We start from the raw sequence: 27763 nt of genomic DNA on the forward strand, positions 1-27763 counted from the left end.
TTATATATTAAAAATAATTATAAAATATAATATATAAAATATATTAAATTCTAAAAACTTTTATATAAATATTTTATCTTTAATTACTATAAGTATATTATAAATCTTTTTTTATACTTTTTATAATAATTAAAATAATATTTTAAAAAAGTTTAATAATTAAAAAAGAATTTCTTATAAAATTATAAAGAAATATAAATAAAGTAAAAATAAATATATATATATATAAATATAAGTATAGAGTAGTTAGATTTAAGGGACTATTAGAATGTAGGCTAGGGATATTACCTATCTATTTAGGTAGGTAGGTAGTTAGGCTTACTAATTAATTTATTGCAACTGTGGAGTCTTGGTCTACTCACTGAAATATAATTGACATTGGAGAATACCCTAGGGCACCAGTTGCAGGCCCTGTGAGTAGTATTCTTGAAAACCCTATGTATAACTCCAAATCAATGAACTTATATGGCCTGGTATAGTTGCAATACTAATGTGCGTCAAGGAGGAAAACCAAGCAAGATAACTTCAGAAGGCAGCAGTGCCAAAGCTTCATTCTATTGGACCCCTCTTAACGCTGTTTATGACTTGAAACCATAGGGAAAAGATCTCCCTGCTAGAAACTGAAGACAAGACAGCTGAAACTTTCACAAAAATTCCCGTGGTGGGGGCAAGCCCTCTTCTGTGAAGGTTACTTGCTGACATGGTATTAACTGAAGCCCAGAACTAGATGTAGGGTCAAGAACGGCACTGTCATAATCAACTGGCAGTGGGAAGTAAAAAGGACTCGAGATCTCAGTCTCTTTGGTCGCTGACTGAGTGCTGTCTAGGGATGACTCAGTAGGAAAGGAGAAAAGACTTTTGCTCATGAAATGCCTGTTCGGGTAATTGCTCCTTCTGGCTGCCCCAGGGCGTGTTTGAACTCAGCAACTTGTTCCATGTTCTGTCAAGCCCGAAGCAAGACCCTTACACTCCTAGGTACCTAGGTACTTGAGTGCCTCCCTCAGTAGGCTAAGTACTTAAGTAGACAAGAAACTGGGCGGGGCACAGAAAGAAAAGAAGCTCCAGTGCTGGAAGGGACGTACCCCGTACCCAGGCATCGTCTCCTGGCGCTAGATGTGCTTCCAACAAGCTCTTTTACACATTGATCTGCACCAGCCCACCCTTCCTCAGAAACATCAAACCAGGACATCACGAGGATTTGGCAACTAGAAACCATCTCGACCAACAAAGGAACTCAAACAGTTGCCATGATGGTGAGACCATCAATTCTAGTCGTCATGAGACTTGTCGCCCTGTTGTGCATCTTGGTTGGTGCGCTCGTGGATGCCATCCCCGCTGGCGCGAAAGGTTTGTTTTCAGTCTTGCCTGCAAAGCCTCGTCACATACTCACCGTTCGTGTTCATTCTAGTTCGGGCGCAACACAGTCGAGCTATGGACACCGCTACACCTACACCTTCTCTGGGAGGAGCTTCCTGGGAGCGTATCACGGAGAGCCAGGTTGTACAAACCATGACTGTCACGGCCGAGTCGACCACCACAGTCTTTGATGGGGTGTCATCCGCTTCTACAACCACTTCAGCCTCATCATGGGCACAACCTTTCCAGCCAACCACCTTTGTGGACACTATCTGGGTTACACCACCGCCTGTCCTCAGCACAACTTTAGTGACTGTTACAACTGATCTGGTTCTGTCATCTGATGGGTCATCGGACGTACAAACTTTGACCTTGTCAATCTCTACGCTGGAATCATCACAGCCTGGATTTTCACAGACATCCTCTATGAGTTCCATGACGAACAGTGGGACGTCTTCTTCTCCAAACATGTCTTTTTCGCAGATTTCCCATGAAACAGGACAGTCTAGTACTACAGCTTCGACCGAAGCCAGCTCACCAGACCATTCATCAAGTGCTCTGGTGACATCTGGCTCGAGCGATGAGATGAGCAAGAGCGAGGAGCCATCCCTTTCGGGGACATTGACCAAGGATCCTTCCTCGTCCTCTGTTTCTCCTGCCCCAACTTCTGGGTCGAGTCAGCAAGAGTCTCCTCAAATCACAACTACCCAGTCTTCCAGGAGTTTGTCTTCTTCTGCCGTCTTGAGCGACAGCCCCTCCACCAGGAATACAGACACCATACCGAGCTTATCATCAGCAACAGAGACGTCAGCAACAGAGACGTCAGCAACAGAGACGTCAGCAACAGAGACGTCAGCAACAGAGACGTCAGCAACAGAGACATCGGCAGACCAGCAGTCACCGACAACTCAGCCTTTGACTTCAGCAACAGAGACGTCAGCAACAGAGACATCAGCAACAGAGACATCGGCAGACCAGCAGCCACCGACAACTCAGCCTTTGACTTCAGCAACAGAGGCATCAGCAACAGAGACATCGGCAGACCAGCAGTCACCGACAACTCAGCCTTTGACTTCACAATCCTCTGATACAGCACGAAGCAGCTTGACCTCAGCCGTGTCATCTATCTCTGCGGGCCAGAGCCAGAGCAGTGGAAGCAACAGCATGACGCTCACCAGCACCTCCGACAGCCCTGTTTCCACACAAGACATTAGCTTCGAGGGCTTTTCCTTGTCGAATGTTACTCTCACTGTTGATGGGGTAGACTACCATCCACCACTTCCCGGTCAAGACCCTTTGGTAATCATATTGAGCGATTCCTCAACAGCCACGATCACCTCATCGGCCATCACTCGAGATGGTGTATCTCTTGCTATTCCAAGCTACCAGGAGCTTAGCCAGAACGGTGGCTCCTCAAGCCAGCAGCTGTCTTCTTGGTCCGTGCAGTTTGGTGCGAGACATTTCCAGCCTTCAACTTGTTTCCTCGGCATATTTGGGTGCTTCCTGCAAGCCCAGGCGGATTTCATCAGCGTTGCAAGCTCAATCGGGGACGCTTTCCTCTCGATCGCGGCTAGAATGATGCAGGCCGGTATTGTCGATGCTGCCACCGCCGCTGGCTATGCTTCCGAGGCCAGCAGTTACAGCGTCACCGCGAACTCCATCCTGGATGGCTTGAGCAATGCCCTGTCCGGACTTGAGGGGGCAGCAGAGGCGCTGGATGGCGCTATGCAGGCAGTCAATGAGAATCTGGCATCCTTTACCTCTATTGAGCTACAAGAGCTGACTAAGGCTGGTCGCATTTTCAGCTCCTATCCTGAGGTGTCGTTAGCGAAGGGAATGTTCAGCAACCTCGCGAACATAATGAACCTTGTCGGAGCAAACTCGCCTGATGTAATCCAAAGTTTATGGAACCTTTGCTCGGCCCAATGGTTACCGATCACTGCAGGTGGGGCATTGGTCACAAGTGTCTGGGTCCTCAATGAGATTGGCGCTGGGGAAGAGACCGAGGAAGAACCAGATGAGGAGCGGGTACATTTCATTCTACTCGAACAGGGCTTCTCTATCCCTATTTTCCAACTCTGGACGTTTACACTAGACGAAGGTAGGGGGACCAAGACCGCTACTGATGCCTCTGTCAACGATGATCTGACGCAGAGGGGGCTTGAGCCTGCGTACGGCCCAGGGTATACGACCTGGATCACAATACCAAAGGCAAGGATCATCCGGGCACTACCATTCGTGCGCATAGTGTACATGCACCCGACTTTCGATCAGAAGAAGAGATGGGGCCTTCAAGTTATTTTTGAAGATTCTGAAGGAAGCGAGGGAGGCTGGGAAAGCGGAGAAAGCAAGGCAGGTCAAAATCGCCCCTTTGAAATGGCATTTGCTGCCACTCGAAAGCGCGAGCTTGAACAGAGTCAAGCACAGAGAAATCTAGCAGCATTCTCCCATCATAAGGGCGTGGACGACCAGTTTACGTACACAAGAGACTCGTCTGGGGGCGAAGGCGTCACCATTTTTGTTACGGATAGCGGAGGTTCCATTGATGGGCCTCTTTGGCAGGTAAGTCAGACATAAGGTAGGGGATTGCTGCGCGAGACTCATACTGACGAGATATAATAGAGCGAGATGCACAATCCTGAGTGGTACTTCGTCTCGAATGAATTAAGTTTGCCGAATGTCCCGGAGCAATATCGCGCCCCTGCAGACATGACCGACTGGTCCGGTCACGGAACCTCTATGGCATGCCTAGCTGGTGGGCATACGTACAGTCTCGCACCCAGGTCCAAACTGTATCTCATCAAGCTTACAAACGCATGGCTTGACGACAGCCATGTTATATTAGGGCAAGATGCTACCTGGGTAAGCAACTTCTCAACTTTTACAATTTTCACTCATTCAAGTACAGACAAGACACATTTTTTCAGCCTATAAAACAAAGCTTTAGCTTTTGAGACAGCCCATGGCCGCCTTGTGTCCAATCCCCTGATATGTTACTATGAAGTCACTTCTTCGGTTCTTTGATAGCTAACTCCCAAGATTGCAGATACCGGATATAGGGACCCCAGATGCGCTACACGACGGCTACTTTCATATTGTGCAGACAGTCAAGGATCGGGGACTGCATGGAAGATCAGTCATAAGCAATTCAAACGGTGAGTTTTTGAAGTATCAGAATGACCAGTCTATTTCCCCAAAAGTGTTGGGGCTAACATGGGATCGTTCAGGCTACCATTTCTCGCGTTACCTCAACGACAGGTCGACATGGGAGTCTTTCGCTGGCCGCAGGTACCCTCCATTGGAAGAAGAGGATGTGGAAGACATGATGAACGACTTGTCTGAATACCTCAAAGCCGTGAAGACTGTCCACGACGATATCGAAAAAGCAGCCAGGTCGAATGGCATCATCTGGGTCCAATCTACAGGGAATCAAGGCGCTTACCCTCCTGGGCCTGATGACCCGAGGATAGTCCCAGACGTTATCGCGGGAATTGGAGATATGATTCCGCTGTTCGGAAGTACGAGCGACAGCGAGATGATTACCGTTTCGGGAGCCCTCGAAGACGGAACCCTCTGGCCGGGAGCGTGTCCCAGGGGAGTCCACGTGGGAGATGTATTCATACAGGATGATAACGACCCCAGACTGCCAGCGGGCACAAGCCTTGGTTGGATCGATGTTTATGCGCCTGCATTTGAAATACCTTCATGTTCGATCCATGATGGGGTGGTGACGATGAATGAACAACAGACAAGCGGTGCTACGGCTCAAGTGGTAGGTTCCGGCTATTTTTTCTTACCCCATCCCCCTTTGGTGTGAATCATCTCAACCAGCATCAGGAATTCAGCCTCCTAGTTCGAGAGCCAGAGAGCACACCATTTTGAACAGTCAAATTGTTAACACATGCGGCGAAATAGGCTGGCTTGACCGCATACTTTCTAGGCTTGCCGGAAAACGCGGAGAGATTCGCCTGGAGTGATGAAAGAAACCAACATGTGCCCTGGGGAGTGCGGATGAAGCAGTACATGACGGCCCTCTCCTACCAGTGGACGGACGGGCCCGCTGGGGTGATCCAAGCACAATGGTTGGGGAGGCTGCCGTTCAACCTCCCCAGCATTGTGAATATGGCCTATAACGGCGCACACGGGCCTATGAATACTTGTCCAATGCCGCCAATCAAGATTCAAGACGAGGGAACAATGACGGTAGACGCGGAGCCGTGTCTCCCTCATGCAAATACGAGTCAAGTTACCAGTTGGGACTCGACTTGGACTCCGAGCTCGATTCGGCCGACCGATCATTCCTCGGCATGGACTACGATGACAACACTTTGGCATATCAGCTCCGTCACGGCAATTTCAAGTTCTGAGGAAGTCACCGAGTCGGTGTCTCCGTCCCAATCCACAACGCAGGCTTCCTTCGCGCTGACTCTTACCACTTCCCTCCCTATAACGCGCACAGCATCATTCACCTTGACTATTGGGAAAGGTACCGTCCCTCCGAGCAGTTCCATAGCATCCGAAACGTCGGTCAGCACTTCGGTTGCCACGAGTGAGCTTGGGTCCAGTTCAGCGACGGCATCTCCCTCATCTCTTCCGAGCAAGACCGAAACACCAGAAACTTCAACAGTGGAGCCACCTCCCGACCCAGAGACAACTACAGGCCCAGTATACACAACAACGATAGGCTCTGAATGCTGCCCGTACTACCCCAGGTGCTGTCTGAACCCTCACGGTGATGGATGCGGCACCTTTGCGGCACCAACCTTTTGTACTGTGGAACCTTGGGACATGCCGCCCTGGTGAGAGCGCAGAGAGCGCAGCACAGCTTGCTTATACGAGATTGATGGTTCGACGGACATGTGGTCCCTTCGAATATTTTTCAACCACTTTGCTGCTGAAGTGTACAGTACATACTTGTCTAGTTTTCGGACATAGATCTGTGTGCCAATGAGAAGAATGAAACGCACTGTCGGCGAGAAAATCGTAGTGCAGCGTGCTCATGTTGTCGTGCCCGAAGGTGCATCAAATTATCAGACATGCTATCGGTCGCCGTGTGGCCTACTTCTTTTAAACAAGTGCCAGTGATGAGCGGCCCCGGCACAGCACCGTATATGTGCGATAAACTGCTCGCGCGTGCTACATGCGTCGCCCATACATGCTCGACACGTAAAGCTCTCCTGAATGTCGTGAGTCTTGGGGTCCAGGTGGGGGAGCATCGTGACCGTCGTGAACGAGAGTTGATGGCTATGCCTAGACAGGGGCAGGCGGCAATCCCAAGCTTGTTGCAATTGGTGAGCGTGCTCGGCTGCTACAACGTACCGCCTCCTCCCGATCTGAAAAGTCCCAAGTCAGATATCAGATCACAGAAAAACGACGCACTGCACAAGCAGGTCCTCAGATACGGTGCTGCCTGCAAACGACCCTTTCCCACGGGCAGCCAGCTGAATCAAGGTCCAATGCCAGCAGAAAAACAGCAGATAAAAACGGGCTCGGGGGGCTGCTTACCGCTTTCTGGCTCCAACCATAAGTATTAGGTATTGTGCGCAGGACTGGAAAGTCTCTCCTGACAACTTTTGCCGAGGGACACCCGGGGACACCTCGGGTCAGGTCAATCAGGTACGAAGGCATCAATAAGCCGCGTGTAAAACACTTCATACAGCAGCGACGGGCGGTTGGGATGCTCAAGAGATCAGCGGACCGCCGACAAAAGCTGCAGGTGCGTGTTATCAGGGCCGAGTACAGCGTGCGCACTTCCACATGGGGAGCAACCTGTGTGTTGAGGTAAAGCCATAGACAGCCCGCGGCGTGCCTCCCAACCAGGCGGAATTCCTTGATGCTGGCGACTGCCTCGCGAGCATACCGGCTTGAGTGGCTGAGGCTGAATGCTGAGGCGATGTCGAGGCTCATGCAGACATTCTCGATGAGTTCCAGAGGCAGCAGGCCGAGCAAGCCTGGCTGGAAGACCGGGGCGGAGGATGGGAGGGGTTGGAAGACAGTCGTGGGCATTTCGCCGGGTGGTGGCCGAGCAAAGGCCTGGTTGACCTTGAACGGGCGTGAGAGGACGCGGCAGGCCTCATCGAGGTCGTCAGCCGATATCCAGTCGGCACTCATGCTGAACGACAGACAGCAGCAGCGGATCGCGGTTGATCCGAGGACTACGGGCACAACTTGAAGATGTCAATTAATGAGACAGGCCGCAATATGTGCTACCTACCACATGCAAGATTAGCGTAATATCCCCCAAAAACAAAACAAAAAAAAGGCATTTAACCTCGCAACAGAGTCACTGCGGCCTGCCTACCTCTGATGTGTTGTCTTATAGGAAGTTGTGAGGGTATCATATGAGAGGATATCGATATCCTACGGCAGGTGAGAAGGTTGTCATCATCCTGTCATACGGGTGGGGGAAGGGGGAGGGGGAGGGGGTAGGTACACCCGAGCAAAGCACCTCGTTTGTTGCACGGGAGAGAGTAAGCCGTTCCTGATATTACGAACGCCTAAGCTACACAGCACTACGTGTAGTACCAACGTGCCTGCCTACGCCGCAGATAGGCCAACCTTGGAAGCCAACATCAACCGACTTATACCGCAAAGCAAGACGGTGAACAGGGTTCTGTGTACGGGCCATACTTGGGTACCCGTTTTCAAGGGTCTAGGTCAGCTGCCCCTACCCCACAGCTTGCAGGGGCGAGCTCAGGAGCAAGCGGCTTACCTAATAAAACAACAGCTGCAGCAGCTCGACGCGTCGCGTTGTTGGAGCTTCTTACAAGGTTCAGGTCGCAGAAGCATACTCCGTACCTCGCGTCCCTGCTTTTCCCTCCACCCATCTCCATACCCAGGTAGGTACTCTTTCTGTCTCTCCCCCCCTTCTCTTTTTCTCTCTCTCTTACATACACACACGCACCCTCTCTCCATACCTCCTCTTTAGCTCTAAAAACATTCATCAACTGACTAGCAAGTTGTTTTCAAGCAATTGACTGCAAACACGGCACGTCGAGCGGGTTATCACCAAACCCCACTCTTCCCCTTTCCCCGTCGGCACTTGCACCTTTCAATCCATCGACCGTCTTTGACCGTGACAAAAGTCACCTTGAGAAATGGCACCAACAAAGACCGCAGCTAAGGCGCGTGGCCGCGCCAGAAGGAGTGAAGGTGGCGCCGAGTCGCCCCCCGCAGCAGCCGCTGCCGACGAGACCCCCAAGCGTCGCGGTCGCCCCAAGGCGTCCGAGTCTGGAGTCTCCAGTGCAAAGGTCAAGAAGCCCTCGACCTACGTGCCCACCGGACGGCCCCGCGGTCGCCCCCCTGGACCAGGCAAGCCGAAGGCTCCCTACGTCCCTACTGGACGTCCCCGCGGCAGACCCCCAGGAACGGGCAAGAAGGCGTCCGCTGCGAAGAAAGCCGCCGCCGCCGCGACCAAGAAGGGCACCACCGTCGCTCGCGGCGGTCCCAAGGGCCGCAAGTCAGACGCGGCCAAGGCCGAGGAGGCTGACGAGGAGGAAGAGGAGCTTGGCGAGGAGGACGCCGACATGAAGAGCGACGCCGAGAAGGACAAGGCTGGCGACGACGAGCAAGCCTCCGATGAGGATGGCGGTGAGTGAAGCGGAAGATGGCAAGTCTTGGATACCAACCCCTTCCCTGGTTTCCTTACCAAATGTCTCGCTCTACAGGATTGATTTTCTAACAACAATGTGACACTGCAGATGACGGGCACGGAAACCCAGATCGAGGATCTGGACCTCTTGTAGAGGTATAGCTTCCATCCACTTCTCAATCTTGTTTGGTCGTCTTCTCAACGCGATTTCACAGGACACCACAACGAGCAATCGCGGTTTCTTCACGATGGTCGGCCGCAAACTCGGACTTCAGTGATCATTGAGGGACGAATTTGCGTGTGGGGGTCGGGCGATAGCTGGTCATTTCTTGGAACAGGCTCAACTATCTGACTAGTAATGAATTCTTTGGCTGGTGTCCGGTTGTCGGTTGACGACGTCGATTGACGACCTGCAAACGCGCAAGGCTTTGATGTTGTTCTTTGCGAGTGTAAATTGATTTTGACGGAGTTTGTTGTTTTCCATAAGGGCGGCTGTACGACAAACAGGGGAGGGGTATCAGTTTCCAATTAATGCTCTGCCATCATGTCCTGACACCAGTGTCGACCACCATCCTCGTGAGACTACTTAAGTAGGCATCATACCGCGAACCCCCAGCTCGTCCAACTACAAGGGAGTAGTCGCGACACTCATTCCCTCACCCACTTCTCGAACTCCTCTGCGAGGTGCTTCTTGAGCTCCTGAAATTTGTTGCCAAAGTCGCGCCCGCAGCGCCAGCAGTGCATGGGCTTCTCGTGCCAACCAGCCTGGTCCCGCCGCGGGTCGTCGGCCGCCAGAGGAAAATCGTCCAGCGGCACGAAGAAGCCGGTGGTAAAGGAGTTGTAGTGCTTCCTAACCTTCAGCCTACCCGAATACATATCGCGGCTGATGACGTGCACGTGCAGATGGTTCATGCTCGGATGGGCGTGTACGCCGACCTTGACCTCTGCCATCCAGTCCCTGCCCTTCGGGAGGACTGCCCTGCCCTCTGCGTCCGTCTCAGGCTCGACCTCACCGTCCAGGACGGCCCGCCGGGGGCCATCGGCGGCGCTGTGCTCGCCCACCAGCCGCTGGAGCTCCCTGGCGACGAGGTCCTTGAGCCTTGCCGCCTCCGCCCGCGTAGAGGCGAGGAAGCCCGCGTCTTCGAACGCGTCGAACGGGTGGACCAGGATCTTGTCTGGGGACCGAGGGAGGAGGAGGCAGTGCACCGTCGCTTTGGGGTATAGGTCGCGGATGGCTACAAAGCCTGGGTTCGCGAAGATGACGCTGCTCGAGGGCAGGGTCTCCGCATTTGCGATGTAGTAGCCCAGACCGTCTCGTCTGGGGAAGGAGCTGGTCCTCACCGCTGGGTTGACGGGCTTGTCCTCAGGCTTTGGCTTGGGTCTCGGCGCCATAAGCTCCGAGACTAGAGCAGACGGCGGGCGCGGTGGTCAGTTAGCTGGCCGTGGACAGATCTCGGAGGATGAGCCTACAAGCATTGCGGACCTTGCCAGAACTGGCGTCGTCCGGTGCCAGCGCTGCGCCTTGGATCTCATCCCGGGTGATGGCATCCTCAGGGTCGGCTGGTGAGGCCTCTTCACCGACAGGTGGTCGTTTCTTGTTTGGAGTCTCAGGAGATGCTGGCAGGTGCCTCTTAGGCCGGTGGTCCCAAGACTCAGAGCCCATCGTGACTCTGGTCTTGCTTTTAGTTCCAAGAATGCATGTAGCATGTAAACGAACACTTGCAAGTGGCCTCAATTGGTGACAAACAGAGAGAGCTTCACATCCCCTCAGGTTTTCAGAACCCCACGTCCTACGTCCCACGGCGCGTCCCACGGCGCGTCATGGGACGTCATTTGAGGCGGCACACGTCAAGCTCCGAAGCCACGACCACCACTAGCTCAGATTAAGAGGCTCACAGGCATATTTGTACACACATACTCGAGTATCTAGGTACCTAGGTACCTACTTATACTTACATGTGTGCCTTCGAAGCCCGTTGACCCCCCTGGAAACTGAACATGGAAGGCAGTGAAGCAAGCGTACATCACCGGGGGCCTCCTACAGGCCCTGCAATCTTATTATTTCCATCCACGGTGCTCCCTGTCTGCATGTCCACTAACTGGCTACCGAAACGTATGAATCAGTCTCTAACTCTTCTCTGATGACGATCTAGGTCCCGGCAGGGGTTGTCTGAGCGGTACGGCAGCTGACACTGCCCATCCGCGTCAAGCATCATACTGGTGATATATACTGGCGGGAAAACACTCCCAGCACATACGACCATAAGTACCAGAAAATTCGGGATCCCGTCCGCTCTCCCATAGACAAGCTGGTAACTGCCGGATTAGTAGTTGGGTCGGTGACGACCAGCGAATACCTGGTGTTGTATGTTTTTTGTTTTTGCCTCTTCTTGCCTACTGATACTGTTGTTGCTGTGCTGCATGGATATCAATTGATCTTTGGAAGAGAGAGTGTGTCCAACTAACCCTGACAGACAAAGCTAGGAATACTAGGCCCGCCAATGAATGAATGTTTGTATTTGTGAGGAATAAGCTGTTTTGTGAATAGGTAAGATTCTTCTCTGCAAGTACAGTACGAGGGCACAGTGAAATGATAGATGATGATTTCTATGGGTCTCAAATACACGGCAGGGCAGGCCTTGTAGAAGATGACTATGTACTCAAGCGCCCAGTTGCACTGACTTTCCTTGGGCCAAAGCTTCCGGCTTCCCCTCATAATAAAGGACGCTGCAGGGTGGTGCAGCAGGCACTTCAGCCCTATGAGTGCAGGGCCTTCCCCAACTAGTTGGCCAAAAAAGGCCCCCAACTCGCCTCCCGCTAGTGAGAGAGACAAACCCTGATCTTTACCCTGAGCCACCCGTCGCCAGTACTCACCCGCCTGGACAGCGACAGTGTCAACGACCCATGGAACCATACAACACCATTTGGACTGTCTGATTTCCTCGTTGTGAACATGGTGAAGAAAGGGAAGGACAAGGCCGGTACCCCTGCCCCAACAGCCAAGGCCCCAGCGTCCAAGGCCCCAGCCAAGAAGGCATCAGCTGCGAAGAAGGCCGCGCCCCCGGAGGATGACCTGCTTATTTTCACCACCGACAAGAAGAAGAAGGGAGGGCCGTCTACTGCTGCCGAGGATGGGCCTCCTGAGCCACCAAAACCAACAGTCAAGCAGATCATAGGAGGCCAGTCATGGACAGGGAAGCTTCCAGTGAACCTTCTCTCAGAGCACTGCCAGAAGATGAAATGGGAGAGGCCCGACTACCACCAGGTGAGAACTATGCCCATCCTAAATTCGGGGCGACTGCCCACCCCACAGCGCAGGACTCCAACCATGAGAGTGTCACGTATGGGCTGTTGGGCTATGCCGGGCTGTCTCAGGATGCCATCCTTGTGAGATGAGCCTGCAGGGGTTTCTCCAGCAGCTACTCAGTTCACTGTCCCACAAGAGATGTTCCATGTGAGGTTATCCTCTGTGAAATCTATCCGTGTAAATAGGATACTATTTGGGGCCCTTCTTCGCGGAACGTTGTCCCCCTCGCAGCTAGGAAATGGCAATGCTGAACCTGACCGGGGAAGGCCATTTCCATTCCAATCATTTGCCCCAAATATAGAGCTATACTGACGATATCTTAATAGCGACACAACGCCGATGGCTTCTCCTCCATGGTCACACTCAGTGCCAAGAACCCAAAAACCAAAGAAACTGTCAGGCTTGAGCCGTTTAAACTACCCCCAAGCCATGTGCATTTGGCGTACAAGCCCACGGCCCTGGAGGCCAAACACTTTGCAGCCACGTATGCTCTATACAGGGTGTGCAATATGAAAAACATGAGCATGATCCTCCCTCCAGACTATAAGTCGTTGTGGAAGGAGTTTGACGCCTTGAAGAAGCAGGATGTCAAGGATGGCAAAGGCTGGATGTACGAGGCCGACCCCTTCAAAGCAATGGAGGAGAGGCAAGCTGCAAAGTTGGCTGCGGAAAAAAAGAGAAAGGAGCAGCAGGCTATCAAGGAGAAGGCCGCTCAGATGCCAGGTGCTTCCGGTCTGGTGCTCAGGGGCAACGCCGCAGCGGCCGGTGGTGGCGGCCATAACCCGATGAAGGGCTGGACCACTGTGCCCAAGATGGAGATGGGCACCAAGACAAGACAGCATTTGGAAAGCCTCCTCAGACGCGACACTGTCTGGAACCCACATGCTGTCGTCATGAGCCAGGACCAGAAGGTGTCCATTGTCAAAGAGTTCAAGGATCTGGGCTTCCGGCCGAGTCACGTCGATGAGGCAATAGAGGAATGCAAGGACCGCGAGGAGGCGCTCGAGTGGTTGTTGATCCATGTGCCCGAGGATGACCTACCGAAATGGGCCCTGCCCGAAAAGTACGGTGCGGGCATAACGGTTGGAGCCACAGATCTGAGAAGAGAGGGTGCTGCGACGCGCTTGGCACAGTCCGGCTACTCCATCGAACTCTGTCGCAAGGTGTACGATGACGCTGGAGACGAGGGCAAGGCGGCCGAGGCGCTTCAAAAGATCCTCCTGAGCAGCGGGTCGGATGATGACGCATTCGCCATATCAGATGGCGCTTTGTCGCCCGAGGACCGTGACCAGCAGTGGGAAGATGAGCTGGCAAGTCTTGAGTCTCTATATGGGGAGCAGTACTCCCGCCTGGGGGCAGATGTCTGCCAGGTGCGGCTAGAATCGGTCACAAATGGAGCAAAGAAAGATGTCGAGGCCTTCATTCAGCTCCGCAAATCACCACACTACCCGTCTCAACTCATCATATCAGTAGTTGCAGACCTCCCGTCCTACATCAAGCTAAGTATCATCAAGAAGACCCTAGCATATATGGCGGAGTCCCTCCAGGGTGAGGAGACGAAGATGTTCTACACCATCAGCTGGATGCAGGAGAACATCAACGACATTGTTGAGAGGCCGGGTGCACTTCGCGATATTGCAGCTGTCTCATCCGCAGCCTCGGAGGAGAAGACAGTGTCTGTTCGCAAGAGGGCCAAGAAAGCATCGCGACATCCCAAGCCCGTGTCCTGGGTCCCTGAGAGCGATTCCATCAAGAGGTGGATGGAGAGGCAGAAGACACCGTCCTTTCAGAAGATGTTGGCGCAACGCCGGAATCTGCCGGCCTGGGAAGTCCGAGAAGACATCGTTGACACGGTTGAGGCAAATCAGATTACCATCATCTCGGGCGAGACTGGCTCGGGCAAGTCGACACAATCTGTGCAGTTCATACTCGACGATCTTTATGGACGAGGTTACGCCAAGTGCGCGAACATGATCGTCACCCAACCTCGCCGGATCTCTGCCCTTGGTCTGGCGGATCGAGTGAGCGAGGAACGCTGTATGACTGTTGGTCAAGAAATCGGCTACTCTATTCGCGGTGAGAACAAGACCAGCAAGGACACGAAGATCACCTTCGTCACGACTGGCGTGCTTCTCAGGCGCTTACAGACTTCTGGCGGCCATATCAACGATGTAGTGGCTTCTCTCGCAGATGTCACCCATGTCGTGATAGATGAGGTTCACGAGCGATCTCTAGACACGGACTTCTTGCTCAGCATTTTGCGCGACGTCCTGACGAAGCGGAAGGACTTGAAACTGATCCTTATGAGTGCAACCTTGGACTCTGCAACGTTTGGGGATTACTTCAAGGCCGACGGACTCCAGGTTGGATTTGTTGAAATAGCTGGCAGGACCTTTCCTGTTCAGGATTTCTACCTGGATGATATTATACATCAGACTGGGTTCACAGGACAACAGGATTTCAACGACAGCAAGGGCCGCGCCCTGGATGATGAGCAGCGAGTTTCCAAGGTGATTCAGAGCCTTGGCATGCGAATTAACTACAACCTCCTTTTGGAGACCGCGAAGTGCATCGACGGGGAGCTATCCCAGACTCAGAAATCAGGTGGAATACTTATATTCCTGCCTGGGGTTGCAGAGATCAACCAGGTCTGCAGACTGCTCAGCTCTGTCACATCCCTGTACGTGCTTCCCCTACACGCGTCCCTCGAAACCAAGGAACAGAGGCGTGTGTTCACGGCTCCACCCCCGGGGAAGAGGAAGGTAGTCGTGGCAACCAATGTTGCTGAGACATCTATCACGATCGATGATATTGTCGCCGTTATCGACAGCGGCCGAGTGAAGGAGACGAGCTACGATCCACAGAACAACATGCGCAGGCTGGGTGAGGCGTGGGCATCTCGCGCCGCTTGTAAGCAGCGTCGAGGACGTGCTGGTCGTGTACAGGCCGGAAAGTGCTACAAGCTCTACACTCGCAATCTGGAAGAACAAACCATGCTTGAGAGACCGGACCCCGAGATACGACGAGTGCCGCTGGAACAACTGTGCTTATCTGTTCGGGCTATGGGCAACAAAGATGTCGCTGGTTTCTTGGGCCGTACTCCCACACCACCCGAGGCATTGGCTGTTGAAGGTGCGGTCAAGATGCTGCGTCGGATGGGAGCTCTCGACGGAGACGAGCTCACGGCCCTTGGCCAACAGCTTGCCATGATCCCTGCAGACTTGCGCTGTGGTAAACTGATGGTGTACGGTGCAATCTTCGGGTGCCTGGATGACTGCGTTACTATCGCGGCGATTCTGAGCACGAAGAGTCCGTTCTTGTCACCTCCAGATAAGCGAGAGCTGGCAAAGCAAGCGAAGATGGGGTTCTACCAAGGAGACGGCGACCTCTTGACAGACTTGAGGGCTTTCCAGGAGTGGGACGAGATGATGCAAGACCGGGTGCCGCAGCGCCAGGTGCGCGGATTCTGTGACGACAACTTCTTATCATACAACACCATGTCAGATATCGCCTCAACGAGAACGCAGTACTACTCATCCCTCGCCGAGGTAGGCATTGTCAACTCAGCAGACGTCTACTCGGGCAAAAACAGAACTCAGTCCCCATCTATGCCGCTCCTCCGAGCGCTGACGGCCTCGGCCTTCAGCCCGCAGATTGCGAGAATACAGTTCCCCGACAAGAAATACATGGCATCGGTGTCCGGGGCCGTTGAGCTCGATCCCGAGGCCAAGACGATCAAATATTTCAACCAGGAGAACGGCCGAGTATTTGTGCACCCCAGCAGCACATTGTTCGACAGCCAAGGATTTTCCGGCAACGCAGCATTTGTGTCGTACTTTACACTTATGGCCACGTCCAAGATATTTATTCGGGACCTAACCCGTAAGTACCAGACCTCACAATCACATCTTTGGGCCTGGTTCCCTCACCTCCTGCCACCATTTGGCTTTTCACTGACTTGCCCAGCTTTCAACGCCTACACCCTCCTGATGTTCTCCGGGGCTATCGAGCTAGACACGCTGGGCCGAGGCCTCGTTGTGGATGGGTGGCTGCGCTTGAGGGGATGGGCCCGCATAGGCGTCCTGATCTCAAGGCTCAGGGGTATGGTTGACAATATCATCGCCAGGAAGGTGGAAAACCCGTCAATAGATCTCCGGGACAATGATGTTATCAGAGCGGTCACGAAGTTGATAGAGCTAGATGGGCTAGATGCGTGATCATCCGCGCTCACTCGCGGCATTCCGATCCGAGATCAATAGCTGTTTCATCCTCCCGCAGCTCTCATGAACTCTGGTGGATATGCTGCTCTATGGTTGTCTGTCTGCCGCCCGCCCGCAGAAGTGTACAGCGACACAGGAAAGGCGAGACTGTTGTTAGGTCCTTTACGTAAGGAGTAGGTAGGTACCGTGTAGTTTAGAGACGGGGTGGCGACCGTTATCCCGAAACGGTTTACCCCGCACGTGATCGGTGGAATGGCACGGCAAAAACGGCGCCAGAGGTAGAGCCTCAGGCAGCCATGGTAGGAGCCCCCTTCCCCTGCCGGTGCACGTCCCATCGCGCCCAGTTCAATCGGAGGGACGCGGTGCATCACTTGTTTATCACCACTTTTCCCACTTCCTTCCCCCGCTCTCGACGCGCCCATTACCCGTCCAGACAATTGGCCTCCGATCTCTTCGATGCCAGTCGTCCGGCTGCCCCTAATGGACACTTCAGAAAACACCGCGACGCCGTCTCCGGCTCCGGCCTCCCGCCGCCGGTCTGGCCGTCAGACGCGAGTCCCCGAGAAGTTCCAGCCCGAGATCACGATCGCGCCGAAACGCAAGAGGGGCGAGCATGACGAGGAGGAAGATGTCGAAAACCACGACCCGGAAGGAGAAGAGGGAGATGAGGAGTCCAGCGAAGACGATTCCGACGACTCTCCTGCCGAGGAGGAGCGCGCCAAGCCCAAGAAGAAGAGGACCGCGTCGCAACCGTCGCGAGCCAAGAAACCAGCCGCAAAGAAGCCCAAGATCAATGGCGCAGGCCCTGGTGCAGCTTCAGTGACATTGGGGCTACCTAGTAGGCCGAAGGCGAAGAAAAGCGTGCGCGTTATGACGGGCGACAGGCGCGACGGCGATGGAGTATATGGTGAGCATTGGTCCACCTTGGAGCGCGCATGACCCCCATTGACACCATGCAGCGGACATATTCGGATCCGGCGATTCATCGAATGACGTAGCAAGTCGGTGGTATCAGAAGTATAAAACCGACAATGAGGCAGCCGTGACAGACCTCGTCAACTGCGTCCTCCTAGCCGCGGGGTGCGATGAGCAGGTGACTGAGGACGACATCCGGGATCCCGACAATATTCAAAACCGCCTGTCAGAACTGCAGGATCTATACCAGGAGGTGCGTCTGAGGCTCGCTGCTGCCTGAATCTAGCTGACCAGTAGTAGAAACAAATCACCGACTACCCATTAGCGAGGCCAAAGGAGAGCAGGAGCTTCCGGGACTTGCTTGTCAACTTCTTCGAATCATTGATCAACGTATTCCACGAGACAGATGTACTCTACACGGATGAACCACTCATGGAGAATATTGCGCGCTGGTTGTACACCATGTCATCATCGACTTTGCGCCCATTTCGACACACAGCCACAACAATCGCTCTTGCCATGGAGCTAGCCATGGCCAGCGTCGCCAAGAAACTTGACGACAGGATCACCAAGACCGCGCAACAAGTTGACACCGAGAAGAGCCGGAAAGGCAAGAACAAGAATAAGGAGATGCTTGCCAACCTGCAAAGGTCTCTCAACGAGGCAAACAACAACCGTGAGATGTGTGGCAAGTACATGCTAGACAACTTTGAAGTTGTATTTGTTCACAGGTATCGTGATATCGACGCGCGCATCCGGACAGAGTGCGTCGAGGCCCTTGGGTCATGGATCTGGGTTCTGCCAACAGTCTTCATGGAACCTGAGTATTTGAGATACTTGGGCTGGCTGCTCTCAGACATTGTACCGTCTGCCCGCCAGGAGGTGCTCAAACAGCTCTCGAGGGTGTTCAAGCGTGATGCCTCCAAGCTCGGCCATTTTATCGACAGGTTCCGACCTCGTCTGATGGAGATGGCTACACAAGACCTGGATGTCAGCGTGCGTGTTGCAGCCATCGGGGTGATTGAGACCCTTGGGGAGGCAGGCATGCTTGAGCCCGATGAGATTGATGCAGTTGGCAAGCTCATTTTCGACTCAGAGCTGCGGATCCGGAAGGCGATCGTCAAATTCTTCTCCGATGCAGTCCAAGCTGCGGTCGAACAGAAAGTTGAGGCGATCGGCGGCGAGGAGGCCGTCGAGGAGATGTTTCCCGAAGGCGAGGATGTGGATGACACTGCACCCCGGGCCGATTGGCTTGAGGTGAAGGCATTGGCGGAGACGCTCGCAGTCTACGAATCACAGCTTGAAGATGCAGACGAAGATGAGCGACGCGGACTGGACATATCCGCGGATATGATCAATGCAACCGCCCCAGACACACGCATGTCGCTTGCGTCTCAAGTGCTATACGAGAAGATGGAGACGGTCAAGAGCTGGGAGCTGCTGGCTGGCTTTCTACTGCACGATCACTCAACAAGCACGAAATCGAGGTCCAAATCAAAGGCGAACTCAACCGAAGCAGCAATGCGACAGCACATCGCACCCACGACACAAGAGGAGGCCATCCTACTCGAGGTGCTGGTGGCAGCTGTCAAACAAAACCTGGTTCATATTCATGACGCCGAAAAGGGGAAGAAGAAACCAACGAGGGGCGATGTGGCCGAGTCTGCGGAAGAAGTTGCTTTACATCTGGCACAAGTGATTCCAAAACTCCTCAATAAGTTCGGGGCCGACCCGAAAACCGCCACAACCGTCCTGCGCCTTCAGCACCTACTTGACCTGGATGTGTTCCAACAACTTCGACAGGAGTCCTCGACATTTGAACACCTCCTGGACGGGATATGCACGCAGTTTACGAGGCATGGGGACAAAGACGTGGTCTCGGAAGCAACGCTCGCTCTACTTCATTCTCGGAAGTGTGAAGAATACGAAGAGACGGTGGATCTCAAAATATCGGCACTGTGGGAGAATCTGATCGACTCCTTGCGTGTCTTCGACAAATCTCATGATCTCTCAAGACGAGGCGGCCTGAGCGGATCAATCCTCCTAGGTCTTTCCACGACGCTTATGAAGATTAGCAGCCTGGCAAGAGTCAAGGACTGCATCGATGTTCTGGAAGCCGAAGGCACTTCTGAGGGCTCTACGGCTCCAGCCATTGAGATTTTGACCAGGTCGGTTCACCGTGGTCGCTTCCAACAGGCTGACGAGGATCTTGATGACCTGGAAGATGAGGCCACTTCATATGCGATCAAGTGCTGCCACTTCTACTTCATGTGGAAGGTCTTGTCACTTACGAGCGCCATCGAAATGCAGACTGACGTGTCAAACGAGGCAATAAGCCGCCTCGCAAGCCTCCGGAAAACGTACCAGGCGAACTTGATTCACACGCTATCATCCAGAGCTATCAACGACGACCTGCGTTTGTTTGCTACTGGCAGCCTCTGCGACCTGCACATTACTTTCAGCTCCATTCGGCGCACCCTCGAGCGGTGGTCGGCTGTTGGTGCGGCGAAGAAATACGCCGGTCTCTTGCCCTTGGTCCAAGAGATTCAACCGGGCCTCATCCCTGAGCTCATTAATGTTTTTGACGGAGCTGAACGTACATTTGCCAAGAAGACCAAGAGGCATCTCAACGAACCCGCCGAAGACGAGGACCCAATCGATGATGATCAACTCTCTGATGCAGAGGACGAAGAGGAAATGTCAGCAGAGGAGAAACGAGCATCGGAGCTCCGAGCAGAGAAGGCCTTGTGTGAGCTTACGGCCAAGTATGTCGTTGCCATTCTGTCGAAGACGGTGGACCAGAACGGGCCTCATGCAGGCAAGCTCAGGAAGCGACTACTACGCAATTCAGTGAAGCTTGGCAACAATTTCAAAGAGACGGTTGCATTCTTGGACGAGAAGAAGATGAGAGACATGGAGGAGGCGAAGAAGAAGAAGGCCGCCTCAAGAGCGAAGAGCAAGCAGCCCGCCGCGGCGAAGCAGCCCGAGAAGCCGGCCCTCAGCGCCGAGATAATAGTCGCGGACGACGACGATGACGACTCGGATGCTGAGCAGCCGGAGGAGCCGGAAGAGGGCACGGAGGAGGACCTGCGAAGGCGGGAGCTGCTGGAGGATCCTATCGAAGACCACGACAGCGAGGTCGACGGGCAACCTGCCGCTGATCATGGTGCTGATGACGAGTCGATCCTGGGAGACTGAAAACACGAAAATGAAAATACAGAAAGTCTCTTCTGAGCCTGGCGTTTTGGAGAGCTGGTGGGCGGGCATGGTCGAAAGGGTTGGCGGGTCGACGGACAGACCGACTTCCTGACCGGTATGGATAGTGACAACAACTTTTGCATGATTCTTTGGCCGCCTGGTCTGGTCTTTTGTGTTTGTAATGAATCTCTTGTGGCAGGCTGGCGAGGGTTTTAGAAGCTCTAGCACACAGGGGGAAAAAACGGGAGCGGACAGGCCTTGAGGGGAGGGGGCAGTTTCGCTTGGGATGAATGACGGTAAATACTTTTCCTTCTACACAACGGTCATGAATGCCCTTGTTACATACCCTTGAAATCGACGCTGTTTTTTGAGAGTAGCCCTGAACGGGCAATCAAGTCGGCCCTGATTCTATCTGACATTAGTGACGTGGTGGTATCATAATCCCCTTTCCTTACTCAACTGCGCCCGACGAAAACAAAAAGCCGAAGCAGGCTTGGCCCAAGAAGCACAACGGACTGTTGCATCACCAAGCTAATCACTGGCAATCTTCGTCCCGAAGAGCCCAAATACCCTCTGCCACCTCTTCCCCTCCCCGGCGTCGTCCTCCTCGCCTTCCTGGACCTCGACCTTGACACCATACTGCTGTATGCAGCATGCAAACGGCTTATTTGAGACCTGCTCGAGGCCCGGGCTATTCCCCGCGGCCCCATCCACCTCCTCCCCGCCAGCGCCAGAGCTGGGCGGCGGCATGCCCCGCTGTACCCTCTCCCTCGCCTCCCACTTACGCGCCTCCACATCCACCTTGCGCTCCTCCAGGTCGCCCCAGAGCTTGAACATCTGCTCGCGGAGCCTGCCCAGGGCCTCCTCCCCGTGCGGGGCGGCGCGCAGGTCCTGCGCGTCCATGCCCGTGAGCAGCTGGGCCTGGGGGTTGCCGACGAGGACCCAGACCGTGGCCGGCCTCCTGTCCTTCTTGGCGACGAGGGCGGGTGGGCGAGCCTCCTCGAGCTTGAGGGCGAAGCGCCACTCCCAGACGCGGTTGCGGCTGCTGTGTCGGGCACCGCTGCCCTGGTCGTCCGAGTCCGAGTCCGGGTCGATGTCGTCCGCGCTGTTGTCGGATAGACAATCGTTATCGGTGCGCCGACGGCTGACCGCAAAGTCCTCGAGCTTGGACGGGTGGAAGTCCACGACGCGGGCGTGGGTGCGGTCCTTGGAGCAGTTGAAGGGGAGCTCGAGGGATACCGACTCGTTGGCGAGGGTGGTGGGGTAGGTGACTGGCTCGAGTATAGACGAAAGAGGCCTGGGTTTCGTGTCCGGGTTCTCACATTTGACTGTTATCATACACGGTCAGACTACGGGTGAAGTCGCATAGCCCATTCGGCATGCAAGGGTGGGTGGGAGCTTACCCAGATCATTCAGGTCCGGGATGGACTGCTCTCTGGTTTCCTTTGCCTCAACCTCCTCGAATGTCCTCTGTTTTTCGGCTCGTTTTTTTGCCCGTTTGGTCTTCGCATTCTCTTTCTGCGAGGATTCCTCCGCCTTTCGCTTGGGCACGCTCTTGGGTTGGCCATTCTTTTTCTTCTTCTCATTCTCGTAGTCCCGCTTCCTCCTGATGGCGTCACGTAGGCGAGGATCCACTTTGTCACTCGCGACTCCCTGGGGGTCTAGGATTTGGACCTTGATTTGGTCCGAGAAATTCGAATGTCCTTGCTCCCCGCGGAGGAAGCCCTCAAGGTTTGCAGAATTATGGCCATATGCAATCTGAACTTTTCGCAGGTGCACCCAGTCGCCAACGTCGACCTGGTCTCGTATGTAATCGGCATGAGGCTCCCAACAGGTGAGCTGTAAAGAACGCTTGCCGAGGGGGCCATGCCACTTTCCTTCGACTTCTCCATTGTCTGCCGTCTTCTTGGACTTGCTTATATAGCCGTATGGGTCGCCGTCACGCACAGGCGTGCCGTCTGTGCAGCCTGGGCTGTCATCTGTCTTGTGGAAGAAGCTGGCGTTCTCGGTCCAGTCGGAGACCCACATGGATACCCTATCGCCCTCATCATATGGCTTCCGGACAACCTGCACGATGAGGTCGACGAACTTGTGGTCCTGGACGTTGGCAAGGAGACTGAAACGGTCTCTGACGTTCATGGACAGCTCGGCCCGGGCGGCAAATTCCTCTCGGTCAGGGATGTGCTGCTTATCTATGGTGTCGTAGAGCCATACGACATACTCGTTCTCCTTTTCCCCAAGCTTCAGGCTGACATCGCGTCGAGGGCTTCTCAGGGCGGCCGCCACGGACTGAGAAGAGCCTGGCCTGGGAATCTGCCTGGCCTCGTAAATATGCATGTTGGTGCGATATGAGGTGAGCAGGGAGGGATTGCCTCCACGATTCTGGCGTTTTACCCTGTAGGCCACGACTACATCACCGGCCTCGACTATGGGCATTTCATGTGACGGGCGGAAGATGTTGAGCTCGATGCCCTCGGCATCTCCTTGGGTGGAAAGGTCATATAAAGTGAGAGAGCTTTTATGGTCTGGAGGAGGACAGGTCAGTATTTTGCTGCCCAGGAGATAATGAGGATTCGAGCGTCGTTCCTCACCCCCGCCTTTAGTTGGAATGGGTAGCTTGCAATCCTTGACCACCCCTATCAAGCTCACTTCTTTGCCCTGGGCCTGACTGTCATCAAGTAACTCGCTGATGGAGATGAAGTTCCGAGGCAAAGGCAAGACATCTTGAGCCCTCCTACGACTTGATGAGTTGGACTGATAAAGAGGCATGGCGAGTTCAACAGGGGAGTGTCCTGTCGGGCATCAACGAAAAAGATGGTGGAACAGAGTTGGTGCCATCAGTCTTGCAAGGAGAACTTGGAATGGCAGCTGAAATGACACAAGATAGATTGTGCCTCAAATTAGAGAGCACTGAATACAGTGGGCATGGATGCTACCTGGCCGTGCTGTGGAATTGTCTACCAATTCTGTGAATGGCTTCACTTAACTATGAGGCTCAGACGCGTCGACGCGCCAGCATGACAAATGAAAGGCTGTTAGTTCATGTACCTTGGTACCTGACGCAGCAGGGGCGGGGCCACTGCTAGGCACAGTGGGTGGAGCAGATATGGGCAGGGGCAAAGCATGAGCCTGCCTTGCTTTGTCTGTTAAGGAGTGGGGGCGGGTACTTGGGTTTACCCAAGCTGCTTTGGAGACCCCAAAGTGGGATCTTGAGGCCTGGATTCTCAGGCTCGAACATGCCCTGCACCTTGGTGGGTAGAAGGTTCCTTTGAGAGCTCTGAAAGCTGGCTGGCAGGTGCAGGTTTCGAAATTCGCCCTCACGGACTGACTCTTAGCGGCAAGCCCCACTGAAAGCGGCCCAAGCCTCAGACGCACATGCCCACAGGTGCCCCGCGGGCATTTAGACTACAGAGTACAGAGTACAGTCTTCCCACTCCCCCTCCACAGCCCCCCAGCCTGCAGCCCTCCTGCCGGCCTGACCACCCAGACCAAGCAAGCGGGAGCCCAAAGCCCCAAACCCATACCTTCTTTGCCGTTGCCACCCATTCCATCTCCAAAATTCTTGCACCGCGACAACACCAAAACATCTTTCTTACCCCGTTGTTGTCATCCACCTGACCACATCAATAGGCACGTACCCACTGCAGTACAACATCCCCGTCCATTTGTATGCATCCAGCAGCCTCTAACAACTTGTTTCCGCAACAGAGTTTTGGTCTCGTCTTCCCACCAAGTTGACCACCGACCGCGTTGACACACACACGTAACCCGACCAACCAGCTACCCGCTACCCGTCTTGCTTGTCTCCCCCGCCAGCAAAGGTCAACACACACACGTCACGTCACAGCATAGCGCAACACCGCAACCATGGCTGAGCGCTACATCCCCGAGCACAGACGGACTCAGTTCAAGGCAAAGAACACCTTTAAGCCAGATGAGCTTCGCCGTCGCCGTGAGGAGCAGCAGGTGGAGATTCGAAAGGCAAAGCGTGAGGAGAACTTGGCAAAGCGACGAGGCATCGGCACAGGCGAGAACCGCCCTGGTGCCTCCCTGGGTGCCGCCCCCGACAGCGAGGATGAGAACCCTCCCACAGAGTCCCAGGTATGTCTGCAACCACTTCCTCGCATTCTGCCTTTTTCCTCTTCCCCAGTCTTCTTTCGACGCCATGCATCTTCCCACACCAAAACTCAAGGCCCTTGCTGCTGCTACTGTTGCTGTTGTGTTCCCCGCGTTTTTCAGCATCGCCATCTGGCGCCTCAAGCCCCTCACCTCACCTGAACTTGTCTTTGCTGCAAAGGGCTGGCACACATTAGCAGCCAGCCAGCACTTCCCACAACAAAATCGCTCATCACCAAGCATGCCCCTCTCCAGCCCCTCCTGGCCCACTGAACCGAAAGATAATTCAAAACCGTTTCCCACCCATCCTGTGAATTGCCACACTACATCTCCAGAGTCGCCAGCATGCTAACCTGTGACAGTTGAGCGAGGACCTTCCTCAAATGGTGCAGGGAGTCTTTTCCGACCAGATAGATCTGCAGATTCAGGCTACCACTCGATTCCGGAAGCTGTTGTCCAAGGAGCGCAACCCCCCAATCGAGGAGGTTATCAAGACTGGTGTCGTCAGCCGTTTCGTCGAGTTCCTCCGATCGCCCCACACCCTGGTGCAGTTCGAGGCTGCCTGGGCCCTTACCAACATCGCCTCTGGCAGCGCTGCCCAGACCCAGGTCGTTATCGAGGCCGGCGCCGTCCCCATCTTTGTCGAGCTCCTTGCCAGCCCAGAGCCCGACGTCCGCGAGCAGGCTGTTTGGGCCCTTGGAAATATTGCTGGTGACAGCCCACAATGCCGTGACTACGTCCTGAGCTGTGGCGCCCTCAAGCCCCTGCTGGCTCTGCTTGGTGACAGCCGGAAGCTCAGCATGCTGCGCAATGCCACTTGGACCCTCAGCAACTTCTGCCGCGGCAAGACTCCCCAGCCAGACTGGAACACAGTGAGTTTGGATCTGCCAACCTGGCCCCCACGTCAGAACCAACCACCCAGCTAACTAACTGCAACAGATCGCCCCTGCGCTTCCCGTGCTGTCCAAGCTTGTCTATTCCCTGGACGATGAGGTCCTGATCGACGCGTGCTGGGCCATCTCCTACCTGTCCGATGGGTCCAACGATAAGATCCAGGCCGTTATTGAAGCCGGTATCCCCCGCCGTCTGGTCGAGCTCCTCATGCACGCCTCCACCTCTGTGCAGACTCCCGCCCTGCGCTCTGTCGGAAACATCGTCACTGGTGACGACGTCCAGACCCAGGTCATCATCAACTGCGGAGCCCTGCCCTGCCTGCTGTCTCTACTGAGCTCCAACAAGGATGGCATCCGCAAGGAGGCTTGCTGGACCATCTCCAACATCACCGCCGGCAACTCCACCCAGATCCAGGCCGTCGTCGATGCCAACATCATCCCGCCCCTGATTCACCTTCTCTCCAACGGTGACCTCAAGACGCGCAAGGAAGCTTGCTGGGCCATCAGCAACGCCACTAGTGGAGGTCTCCAGAAGCCCGACCAGATCCGCTACCTTGTCGCCCAGGGCTGCATCAAGCCCCTGTGCGACCTCCTCGGCTGCCCGGACAACAAGATCATCCAGGTTGCTCTTGACGGCCTCGAGAACATCCTCAAGGTCGGTGATCTGGACAAGCAGGCTGCCGGCGATGCACCAGACGCCATCAACCGCTACGCCCTGTTCATTGAGGAGTGCGGTGGCATGGAGAAGATCCACGAGTGTCAGACCAACGCCAACGAGGAGATCTACATGAAGGCTTACAACATCATTGAGAAGTACTTCTCTGATGAGGACGAGAATGCCGATGACGGTATGGCGCAGGCCCAGGGCCCCAACGGCACCTTCGGCTTTGGGGCCGGTGCCAATGGTGGCCAGGGCGGTGCTGCACCTTTCAACTTCTCCAACACCAACGAGAACGAGTCCATGGAGATGTAGGGATCGCATTCCTAAGCCTTGGTGGACTTGATGTACTAGCCAGTTACTGGCCGTCGGCGGACAGACGGAATGTCACTCAATTGACGACACAGCACAGGGCCAGGTTGAGAACTGCCCACCCTATATTCACATCACACAGCAGCGTTGATTGCTTGTTTCCCCCAATCACCCAGGAGAAAGACATTTCGCAGACCCCGGCACAGGAAGAGAGATAAAGGGAAGAACAGGAGCTTTAGGGGAGAGTGGGTCAAGAAAGGAGGAAGACAGAGGTCCTATGGTAGCTTGAAAGCCCCAGCCTCATATGTTTGATCAGGGAGAAGCCACCCAGAAAGGAAGCCTAGGGTCAAGAACCGCAACATAGGCATGCGTGGGTGTCAAGGGTCGACAATGGTAGCTTTAAAGCTCCAACCCTTTGGACAAGGTGAGGGTGTTGAGCCCAGCAAGCACATTTTCCATGATGGCTGGGTAGCAACAGGGAACTGGGCCGAGAGGATTGTTATTCCACGGGCACAAAACCAAGAGCAAGTCCGCAGGGATTAATCATTAGTCCAACAGACGGGCTGCCATTGCTAGTGCATGACAGCCTGGTGGAGTCTAAACAAAGCATCGTGTGTCCCGACCAAGTGGTTGGTGATACAAATGTCAATTATAGCCGCACGAAGCCTTTTTAAGGCATCGCATAGAAGAGGTAGCTCAACAGTTACTCAAAATGCGACCAAACTCACCCCCTGCGCTGAACTTGATGGCTAATGTTCTGCAGACTAGGCCAGCTTAACTTGAGGTAACTACTGAAGTACTTAGTCTTGTGTTACAAGCGGAACATGAAGTAGTTCCCAACAATCCATGAATACTAGAGCAAAAGAAATGGACGAAACAGGCAACTTTCACTCTATCTTGCCCCTTGCCAGTCCCCTAGTGTCCCACTCCTTCTCTTTCCCCTCTTTTCCCAGCCATACATACTAGTACTTGTTGAATCTCATCTCTTTAATCAGGGAAACACTAAACAGCAGACAACTTTGAATGTATAGTACCTCAACATGCACTACCACAACGAGCATCACCTCAACTCATCCAAAAATGCCACGTCAAAAAACTCAGATTTGTGGTTTTTGTCACAAACATGGACACAGAGGAAAATTTTCAAAAAAGTTCCCTACTCTGAGAGATGCTCCCAGGGTCAAAGAATCGCTTGAT

General features: G+C 54.1%; 7 protein-coding genes across 7 annotated transcripts; 5 read left to right on the forward strand and 2 right to left on the reverse strand.

Moving 5' to 3' along the window:
- Positions 1-1277: 1277 nt before the first annotated feature.
- KVR01_010868 (uncharacterized protein) lies at positions 1278-6202 on the forward strand (the record flags this gene model as incomplete). The annotated part of the gene is made up of 7 exons (XM_044788231.1): positions 1278-1347; positions 1409-1632; positions 1953-2166; positions 2621-3918; positions 4403-4511; positions 4584-5128; positions 5272-6202. The coding sequence occupies 7 exons, from the start codon at positions 1278-1280 to the stop codon at positions 6157-6159; spliced, it is 3348 nt and encodes a 1115-aa protein (XP_044640015.1). The 3' UTR covers positions 6160-6202.
- Positions 6203-8218: 2016 nt separating this feature from the next.
- Positions 8219-9491, forward strand: KVR01_010956 (uncharacterized protein). Its single transcript, XM_044786591.1, has 3 exons — positions 8219-8965; positions 9057-9103; positions 9163-9491. Exon 1 carries the CDS (start codon positions 8454-8456, stop codon positions 8952-8954), a length of 501 nt encoding a protein of 166 aa, XP_044640103.1. The 5' UTR covers positions 8219-8453; the 3' UTR covers positions 8955-8965; positions 9057-9103; positions 9163-9491.
- On the reverse strand, positions 9469-10748 carry KVR01_011098 (DNA 5'-adenosine monophosphate hydrolase). Its single transcript, XM_044786876.1, has 2 exons — positions 10418-10748; positions 9469-10350 (listed from the first exon to the last, which is right to left on the reverse strand). The coding sequence occupies exons 1-2, from the start codon at positions 10608-10610 to the stop codon at positions 9596-9598; spliced, it is 948 nt and encodes a 315-aa protein (XP_044640245.1). The 5' UTR covers positions 10611-10748; the 3' UTR covers positions 9469-9595.
- Positions 10749-11806: 1058 nt separating this feature from the next.
- KVR01_011106 (uncharacterized protein) lies at positions 11807-16573 on the forward strand. Its single transcript, XM_044793936.1, has 2 exons — positions 11807-12212; positions 12581-16573. Exons 1-2 carry the CDS (start codon positions 11901-11903, stop codon positions 16469-16471), a joined length of 4203 nt encoding a protein of 1400 aa, XP_044640253.1. The 5' UTR covers positions 11807-11900; the 3' UTR covers positions 16472-16573.
- Positions 16574-16809: 236 nt separating this feature from the next.
- KVR01_011077 (uncharacterized protein) lies at positions 16810-20960 on the forward strand. The gene is made up of 3 exons (XM_044792726.1): positions 16810-17381; positions 17434-17642; positions 17690-20960. Exons 1-3 carry the CDS (start codon positions 16931-16933, stop codon positions 20585-20587), a joined length of 3558 nt encoding a protein of 1185 aa, XP_044640224.1. The 5' UTR covers positions 16810-16930; the 3' UTR covers positions 20588-20960.
- KVR01_010791 (uncharacterized protein) lies at positions 20937-23561 on the reverse strand. Its single transcript, XM_044795007.1, has 3 exons — positions 23179-23561; positions 21991-23112; positions 20937-21915 (listed from the first exon to the last, which is right to left on the reverse strand). Exons 1-3 carry the CDS (start codon positions 23354-23356, stop codon positions 21119-21121), a joined length of 2097 nt encoding a protein of 698 aa, XP_044639938.1. The 5' UTR covers positions 23357-23561; the 3' UTR covers positions 20937-21118.
- Positions 23562-24021: 460 nt separating this feature from the next.
- On the forward strand, positions 24022-27473 carry KVR01_010914 (karyopherin alpha). The gene is made up of 4 exons (XM_044788832.1): positions 24022-24217; positions 24296-25013; positions 25066-25575; positions 25643-27473. Exons 2-4 carry the CDS (start codon positions 24522-24524, stop codon positions 26567-26569), a joined length of 1929 nt encoding a protein of 642 aa, XP_044640061.1. The 5' UTR covers positions 24022-24217; positions 24296-24521; the 3' UTR covers positions 26570-27473.
- Positions 27474-27763: the final 290 nt, after the last annotated feature.

This window comes from Diaporthe batatas, assembly GCF_019321695.1.
Source record: "Diaporthe batatas strain CRI 302-4 chromosome Unknown Contig00014, whole genome shotgun sequence".
Classification (NCBI taxonomy): Eukaryota; Fungi; Ascomycota; class Sordariomycetes; order Diaporthales; family Diaporthaceae; genus Diaporthe; species Diaporthe batatas.

Coding starts and splice junctions, on each gene's coding strand:
- KVR01_010956 (XM_044786591.1), top strand. CDS start 8,454: ATGGCACCAACAAAGACCGCAGCTAAGGCGCGTGGCCGCGCCAGAAGG.
- KVR01_011098 (XM_044786876.1), bottom strand. CDS start 10,610: ATGGGCTCTGAGTCTTGGGACCACCGGCCTAAGAGGCACCTGCCAGCA. Junction 10,351..10,417: donor TGGCAAGGTCCGCAATGCTT/GTAGGCTCATCC, acceptor CGTCTGCTCTAG/TCTCGGAGCTTATGGCGCCG.
- KVR01_011106 (XM_044793936.1), top strand. CDS start 11,901: ATGGTGAAGAAAGGGAAGGACAAGGCCGGTACCCCTGCCCCAACAGCC. Junction 12,213..12,580: donor AGAGGCCCGACTACCACCAG/GTGAGAACTATG, acceptor ATATCTTAATAG/CGACACAACGCCGATGGCTT.
- KVR01_011077 (XM_044792726.1), top strand. CDS start 16,931: ATGCCAGTCGTCCGGCTGCCCCTAATGGACACTTCAGAAAACACCGCG. Junction 17,382..17,433: donor CGACGGCGATGGAGTATATG/GTGAGCATTGGT, acceptor GACACCATGCAG/CGGACATATTCGGATCCGGC. Junction 17,643..17,689: donor TGCAGGATCTATACCAGGAG/GTGCGTCTGAGG, acceptor GACCAGTAGTAG/AAACAAATCACCGACTACCC.
- KVR01_010791 (XM_044795007.1), bottom strand. CDS start 23,356: ATGCCTCTTTATCAGTCCAACTCATCAAGTCGTAGGAGGGCTCAAGAT. Junction 23,113..23,178: donor CATTCCAACTAAAGGCGGGG/GTGAGGAACGAC, acceptor GTCCTCCTCCAG/ACCATAAAAGCTCTCTCACT. Junction 21,916..21,990: donor CCCGGACCTGAATGATCTGG/GTAAGCTCCCAC, acceptor GTATGATAACAG/TCAAATGTGAGAACCCGGAC.
- KVR01_010914 (XM_044788832.1), top strand. CDS start 24,522: ATGAGCTTCGCCGTCGCCGTGAGGAGCAGCAGGTGGAGATTCGAAAGG. Junction 25,014..25,065: donor AACCGTTTCCCACCCATCCT/GTGAATTGCCAC, acceptor AACCTGTGACAG/TTGAGCGAGGACCTTCCTCA. Junction 25,576..25,642: donor CCCAGCCAGACTGGAACACA/GTGAGTTTGGAT, acceptor TAACTGCAACAG/ATCGCCCCTGCGCTTCCCGT.